Source organism: Miniopterus natalensis, chromosome 2, assembly GCF_054644295.1.
Source record: "Miniopterus natalensis isolate mMinNat1 chromosome 2, mMinNat1.hap1, whole genome shotgun sequence".
NCBI lineage: Eukaryota > Metazoa > Chordata > Mammalia > Chiroptera > Miniopteridae > Miniopterus > Miniopterus natalensis.
In genome coordinates this window covers 111,478,604-111,486,917 of record NC_142082.1, presented here as the reverse complement: position 1 = coordinate 111,486,917, position 8,314 = coordinate 111,478,604, and the positions used below count along the sequence as shown (strand labels likewise).

The 8,314-nt window shown below is 46.7% G+C and overlaps 1 protein-coding gene across 1 annotated transcript; it reads right to left on the bottom strand.

Annotated features, from left to right (window-relative positions):
• Nucleotides 1–1,047: 1,047 nt before the first annotated feature.
• On the bottom strand, nt 1,048–2,217 carry CCER1 (coiled-coil glutamate rich protein 1). The gene has a single exon (XM_087813866.1). It carries the CDS (start codon nt 2,215–2,217, stop codon nt 1,048–1,050), a length of 1,170 nt encoding a protein of 389 aa, XP_087669992.1.
• Nucleotides 2,218–8,314: the final 6,097 nt, after the last annotated feature.

Here is an 8,314-nt window from a genome sequence, read left to right as displayed (position 1 = left end):
AAGTGCTCAGGAAGGAATTATTCCTTAAAAAAAAAACACAGTCTAAATAAGAGCTATTCTTTTGGATGATGTATTTTCCCTAGGTAATTGTTTAGACATTAGAAATTAATTCATGCAAGCTTGCACTTACACATCTGTTTTACTCTCCTTTGTAAGTAAAGAAATGGTATTCCACCCCCAAAAGGGCAATAATCTTTAAAAAAAAAATCCATTCTGCAAAAGATATTTTTATGGTTCCTGTGAACTTATGACAAGGAATATATCTAGGAACAAGGCTTCAAAATCTAAGCTATGTTCCATTGCTTGCAGTTACCTTGGATTTTAACTAGATGTGCAAGTTGACTTCTGACCATGGGGAGTCTTCTCCATGCATGGTATGGGTTGCTGAGGCCATGGCAGAGAACCAGTTCCACAGAAGCAACTTCATGTTCTTCTGAGGAAGATCCATAGCACTGTGGAACAAGAACTATAAATGAGCAATGCCACAGAGACTGCAAGTGCGGCTACCAAAATACAACCCTCAAAAATCAACTCTGAGGTGGAAAATCTACAAGAAAAAAGTTTAAATCAATAGTTTCAATAAAATAATTTAAGTTATCATGTCAAGAGCACTGATGCATATTCAGTAGAAAAGGCACACGTGCTTCTTACGGATGTAACCAAAATAGCTTTTGATTGCAAGCACATTAAGTAGATAATCATATAACTTTGTTACCAAAAAAAAAAAAAAAGTTGTTTTCAGCAGTGCCAGACTTAAAAAGAAAATTCAGATGTCTAGAAAGGAAAACACCAAATGAAAACATTCAAACTGGAGTAATAAAAATATTTGGCCTTTAATAATTTTGAATTCAATTATGCATGAAAGCTCCACTTCCCCCGCCCATAGTCACACGCAAACACACCAATTTTTAAAATGTTTATAATGGCCAAAGAAAGGGTGTACAGGGATATCTTTATTAATGGAACTCACTTTTTAATTAGTTTTTAATTACGTCGCTAATCCATGTTGGCCTCACATCAGCGCCGTGCCGTTCTTCAGGTCCCTTTCTAGCAGTCGGTGTCCCGCAACACGAGGAGAGCTTCCTGGGGCACCTTGGCGATGAGCTGTTCCGGGCGCAGAAAGGCGCAGTCTATGAAGTTCTCCCGCTCCTCCTCGGCCGCCAGGAACGACAGCGGCATGTCCAGGGGCAAGTGGTTCGCCGCCGCCCTCCGCTCTTCCTCCTCCAGCCCCTCTTCCTGCTCGCCCTCTGCGTAGTCAGCCTCTTCCGCCTCCGCGTCCTCAGCCTCTTCCGCTTCCGCCTCCGCGTCGTCAGCCTCTTCCGCCTCCTCGTCGTCGGGGGTCGCCGCGTCCTCCTCGCTCTCGGCGCTCTCCTCGCTCTCCTCGCTCTCGGCGCTCTCTCCGTCCTCCTTCCCGTCGCAGTCCTCGTCGTACTTGTCCTCCTCCTCTTCCCCCGCCAGCTGCGGGGCCGGGCGCTGGTTCTCCTCCCCGGGGGCAGGGCTGAAGGCCAGGCAGGGGTTCTGCCCGAAGCCGCACAGGGCGTCCGGGAGCTCCGCGTCGTCCTCGTCGTCCTCGCCGCCGGCCGGGGCCCGCTGGCGCTCCAGCGCCTCCTGCTGCCGCATGTCCTCGTAGATCTGGTTCATGATGAACTGGGTGGTGTTGCGCGGCGCCTGCATGCCGGGCGCCCGCCACCCGTACAGGTTGACGGGCCGCAGCACCGGGCTCACGTCCACCCGGGGGCTCGTGGGCCCCGGGCGGCTGGGGTGGCGGCGCAGGCCGCGGCCCCTGCGGCCCCAGCGCTTCTTCCGGCCGGGGGGCCTCGCCCAGCCGGGGCTGCAGGGCCCGCGCCAGCAGAAGCAGCAGCACAGGCAGACGGGGTGCAGGCCGTACATGCGGGTCACCTGCACCGGCCCGGGGGGCTTCCGGTACCCCATGGGAGGTGGGCACCAGGGCCCTCCCCAGCACCCCCAGTTAGAGTACATGGCCCAGTAAGGACTTCGGGGTGGCTGGAACCAGGGGCCCGGGCCGTACCGTGGCGGCTTCGGCTGTTTCCGCTGCGGCTCGTACTCGGCTCCGGGGCCGTGGTGTTGCCGCCGCTTGTACACCGGGGCGCCCCTGCGCCCGCGGTGGCAGGAGGACCAAGTGCGAAACGGAGCGGGGGATGCCCAGCCGCCGCCCGGGTTTAGAGGCTCTTCCCTTTTATTGAGGGCCTGGGTCATGGTTCCGGGAGCTTCCAGAGGTCTAAGCGGAAGCGTCCTGAAAGCTGTCCTCAAACTTGGCCAGATCTGACGTTCTGAGGAGCCTCGTCACCCCGTGTCTCCGCACAGCACCACGTGCCTGCAGCTGCGATCCCGCCTGTCCTCGCCAGGGGGACCCCTCTTCTCCGCTCGCTAGCTCACTCGCTCTTCTGTGGCACTCTCTTGTCCTTCGCACCCGGGGGTCTCGCCCAGGTGGGTTGGGTGGGACTGGCGCTGGGTAAAGAGGGTGGGGAGAAAGGTGTTGACGGGCAACACGAAGGGGCAGTCACTCCCGGGTCCCACACACACCCCGCCTCCGAAGAGGTTCGAGCTGGCGACCGGGGCAGGCGGGGGTTGAGCGTTACCTGGTTTCTCCCTCTCAACCCAGGTGCTTCTCCGCCGGCGTCCTGGCCGGACTGAGGTGGCGCGGGCAACGACAGCCTTTAAATACCCGCGGGAGCCCCCCACGTGCCACCGCGTCCTTGGTTGCCCCGGGCGACAGCCAATTGGAGTCGAGGTCGTTCCGCTGAGCGAGGAGGCCGCGTTCTGCGCAGAACCAGGCGCCCCGTGAACGTTCGCAGGGGGCTTGTGACGCAATTTTGGGGGAGGCGGGGGGTCGGTGGCTGGGTGTCCGCTGCCCTCCCGGGGGCCCGACGGGGGCCGTTTATTCGGACCCTTTGTGCCACCTCCGGGCGTGGGAGCGTAGAAGACGGCCCTTCGGCTGCACGTGGGGCGCGCGAGGGACACCTGTGTATAATAAACGTGTATCCTCCCTCTTCGGGGGGCCAAGGGGGTAAAGAGAAAGCTCTTGGGGTCGGAGCGCTGGGCCCCGGTCCCGACGCTGCGGTCAGGCCCGCTCGGCTCAGAGCGGGGAGCCCTGGTGCGTGACCGCGAGCGTTTGTTGCGTGGCTGTTGCGCGCGGCCGCCCCTGGCGCGCAGTCCTCCCGCGGACCCGGTGCGCGGGGCATTGTGACCGCGCCTCGGCCCCAGGTTTGGGGCCTGAGACTTTAATGCGCCCAAGGTCGTGGGCTAGTGAACCTGAGGGCTAGTATTTAAGACTCGCGTGTTTAAGCCCAGAGCCTAAACTCGACCTCTGCACGGTGCACACGCACCGCAAGCGGGGGCTCGCGCTGGGCAGGCGGCCGGGTGTGCGGAGCGCCGCGCTCACGGTTCCAGGGGCCAGAGGTCCCTGCGCGTAGCCCGTGAGTCCCTGAAGACAAGGATCCCAGCACGTCTTTCCTTTGGGGCCCTTACTGGCCAGGCAGCGCGCACAGTGGGGGGCCTTTGCGGTGTTATGGTTAACAACGTGGGCTTTCATTTAAGTAGACGTAAGAGCTACTCTGAACGATACATTTTGTGGATACATGTCATTATACGCTTATCCAACGCCATAGAATGTGTAACACGGAGGGTGAACCCTCAGGGAAACTGTGGGCGCTGGGCCACAGCCATGTGCCAGCCTAGGTCATGGATGGTAGAGCTGTGCCTCTCCGGGGATGTTTGTAACGCGGGCGGTGTGAGTGAGCGGGGAGGGAGCATACAGGAAATCTCTGTACCTATGAACCTAAAACTGCTCCAAAAAATAAGGGCTATTAAAAAAAAAAAATAGAAGTGCTTTGACTTCGATTATTAACCTCTGTAAGCTTCCAGTTCCATAGCCACGCCATGAATACCTACAGTGCTACTCCACGGGACTGTGGTGAGGGTGACGTAAGATCCTGCATTAAAGCACTTGGTGCAGGTGCTCAGTAAGCACTCAGTAACTGAAATCTCATCATTATCATATTTAAATACTTTAGGACTTTAAAGAAGTTGATATCGTATATGTAAAGATAACTAACCCTGTGCATGATGCAAAAATAGGCATCCCCACCCTTGTGTCCTTTGCTTGTCCCACTTTTTAGAAATAACAACTGCTACCAGGCGTAATCCCAGAGTATATCTCCCTTATTACCTCCCTGTGGTGAGTGAAACTGTGCAAAATGGAACACTTCCCGCTGGGAACCTGAGTCTACATGCCTCCATTAAATGACAAAGGAGTAAAATGTGCAGAAGCCCGGAAGCTTGCAAAGGCCACTTACGCATTCCTGGGTGAAAATGGAGAACAGTATGGGGGAGTTCCCGGACCAGGGCTCCAGCCATTGCCGGGGGACCTGTCAATGCCACTGGCTTCATTCAATTTCATTGGCTCTGTGGTTTGCCGATGACTCGAAGTGCAGAGTACTAACACTTTTAGCCTCCAGTGTCCCTCTCTGGATGTAGACTCACACATTTGGCAGTTACTCTCCGCAGGCTCTGCTTAACTCAAAAGGGACTGGTGAAGTCCCAGATTTATTTTTCTAAGGACATGTGACATATACAATATTGGGTTTTAACTGAGAGCTTTAGAAATTGACCATGTGGCTATAGTGGAATTCCTATCAGTTTCTTCTTTGCTTTAAAATAGATGACTGACAGATTATTAAGGACATAATTTTTTGATCAGTTGATGTAAATAACATGGCTTTATACACTGTTTATATGGTGATGTATATATTTTAATTTTCATTCTTCTATTAAAAACATTCATGTGGTATTGTCTCACCCCACGCTTCCTCTTTGTAAGAGACGCAGCAAGTTACAATGTATGATTTTCAGTTTTTGAACATATTGGTGTTATAATACAAATTGTTCATGTACTGGTTAATTACCCAAGACAATTAGCACCAGAACATGTCAGACACACCCTTCAGAAATACAATTAAGGAATTTTAAAGACATTTTAATTGAACACGTATTCTTTAAACACTGCAAAATAAAATGGCCTGATTCTACATTAAAATGCAACACATTTACCATGTTTTTATATATTGTATTAGTTTTCTATTGCTTCATTAAAAGTTCACACAATCTTAATTACTTAAAACAACCTACATTTGTTATTTTGGACTTTCCAAGTGTCATGAGTCCAGGAGCAGCTTAGTTATGTCCTTTGCTTAAGGTCCCACCAGGCTGTGATCAAGGCATCTGGCAGTTTGGGTTCTCATCCTGGGGCTCAACTTGGGAATATCTGTTCCCAAGATTATGTTATTGGCAGAATCTGTTTCCTTGTGGCTGAATAACTGAGGGTCCTGCCTTTTAGCTGTCTGTTGGCTGGAGGATGCCTTCAGGTTTAGAGGCCACCCATAGGTCCTAGGGAACAACGGTAGCTCCTAGAGGCTGCCCACTGATCCTTGCGACCAGCTTCCTCAATAAGGCTGCTTACACTATCAAGCCAGCAAAGGGGATCTCCCTAGAGTTTTCTAGCACAATAAATACACACATGTGTATCATAACCACGGGCTTGACATTTGTGACATCCATCACCTCTACCATACCCTATTGGTAAAAAGCAAGGCCCAAGTCCTACCAGCACTCAAGGAGAGAAGATTAAACAAAGGGATGAACACCAAGAGGCTGGAAATAATTTGTTTGCCATGTAATATCAAGTAAGTTTAGCAACATATGTCCTTCATATTAACTAGTTACAACTTTATTTGGCCAGCTTTAATGCCATTGTTGCATTTCGAATTCTGATAGGTGTCATATGGTGGCATGGTTTTGCTATGCTTTATGTTATGCAGAGCATTATGTTATTAAGTTGGAAACACCCTGCAATCTTTTTGCTGGTTTTTGTGCTTTTGTGTGCCTTGAATAAATTCTAACACTTGATGGCAGTAGCAACTCATTCAAAATTCAGTCAGCAGGAGTCCCTATACAAAACAAACTATGAGAAGTTACTTTGTTTTTTATATTTTATTAAGCATGCCATATTCAAACTATCCCAGCTTGCCAATATTAATTGCTATGTATTCTGGTTCAGTGGAATTGGTTATATTTATTAGATTTTAACATTTTTCAATTGGCTTTTGAAAATTAACCTCAACCAATTAAACTTGTAAATAAAATTTTTTAGAGAGAAGTTGTATGTACCTGATATATTTGGACAGAGAAGTTAAGTACAACAAATATTTTCAGATTCATCTTTGTAAGCAATGCACTGATATAGGATACAAAAAATAATAATATAAATAAAATGCATTGTGTGCACTCTCAAAGATTTATATTTTTCCACCCTGAAGATATTTACCTATAGCAGTGATTTTCAATCTTTTTCATCTCATGGCACACATAAACTAATTACTAAAATTCTGTGGCACACCAAAAAATATATTTTTGGCCGATCTGAGAAAAAAAAATATTGGTACAATTTTGATTCATTCACACTAGACGGCTTTTGTTGTGTTGGCTGTTGACACATTTTTGTTTGACGATTTTAGGGAATGGAAGTTAGTGCCCTTGACTAAATAGTCAGGTATTGCATGTTTTAAAAATTCTTGCGGCACACCCATGTGCCTTTTGCTGCACAAGGTTGAAAATCACTGACCTATGGCAATTAAAACCAAAACGGTTGGCGCCATCTAGTGGTCACAGCGGTAAGCACAAGGTATTAACCTTTCAGGTTTTTCCAAAGTGAGATAAAGGGAGAGAAAAAAATTACTCATTCCTTTTTCTGGATAATTTGGGAAGTTGTGGAGTTAGTTTCCAAATTAGTGAAGCGTGTTGTGCATCTGGAAGTATTGGTATTTTTTATTTTTTTATTTATAAATAGAAATCCTCATATTTTAGCAAATTATAAAAATTAACTGTAATGAGATAACTATAAAGACAATGTTTCTACAGATTTATAGAGAAGTAAGAATTTTACACTCACAATAATACTATGTGTAGATGCTATTCACTATTATTCTTTGAAAATATAATTAATCCTACAACAATTCAGGATTTTCAGAGGATTCACACAATGTAGTCATCATTTGAAAAATGTGTGCTCAGTAATAATTACTTAGGACTTTTAGCATGGAAATATTTGCTTATAAATAGTTTTAAAGCACATTATGGGGCGAGAATGAAGTGTCTTCCCCCATGGAAAATAACCTGTAATATTTAGAGAAAATAAATATGTGTAGCAAATAAATAAAAAAATCTTATTTTTAAAAAGACCGAGTTTAATCAGAGGTCAGCTTTAGAATTATAGATTTCAATTAAGAATGTGAGGCATTTGAAATGGTCCTTTAAATAAAATACATTTAGAAGGAATACTAAGTTGTTCTCATCACATTTTCAGGGTTATAGTAAGCACTTTGTCTTTCTAGAGTTCCTGGTGAATTACATCTGCAAAGTAGCCTTGTTCGTAGGCGGTCACAATGCCTGTGAGAATGTCAGTTGGCCCTATAAGTTTGCATAATAATGCTCCTTCCAGTATTTTTATCATTTCTTTCTTTCTTTTTTTTTTTTGCTACAACTCTCTGCCCCCCATGATTTTATGAAAATGGTGTACTGAGAAGGCTGTGAGAACAGAGAGGTATTCTTTGTTACTTCCTGGGGGAATCTGAGATCATCAATAATGTTCCTGCGGAGAAGGACTTTCATGGGCCCTTTCCTCCATAAAAAATAAAAATAAAATAAAAATTCTAGTTTGTCTCGTTGCTATAAAGATTAACATATTCCAGCCTAGATTCTTTATTGCATGTACATTATTATTATAGTCATATTTCCTTTTTATTGAAAAAAGTGAAGATATTTGCATAGATCCCTAAAATTATCATGAGCCCCAGGCACTGTGCTAACTGTGCCTAATGAGTAAGTCAGCGCTGCCCTGAGATTCTCCCTTTACCCTCATGGTCCTACGCATCTCACTCATCCCAACCTTCTGATCTTCCAGAGGCCAGGTATCTGGAGGACTACTCAACCCCAGAAACATTTCTTCAAACATGACTGAATGATCCTGGGCCATTTGGAAGGCACTGTGATATGCAAAAAGATAATACTGAGCTTGGTATATATATTAGTCTGTTTAAGCTGCCAAAACAAAATATCATAGACTGATGGCTTAAACAATAGAATTTTATTTCTGAGTTCTGAAGGCTGGAAGTTCAAGATGAAGATCATAGCTGATTTAATTCCTGGTGGGAGCTCTCTTCTTCCTGGCTTGAAGGTGCTGACCTCACTATGTCCTCATATGGCCTCGCTTTAGTGTACACATTTGCTCACGTGCACA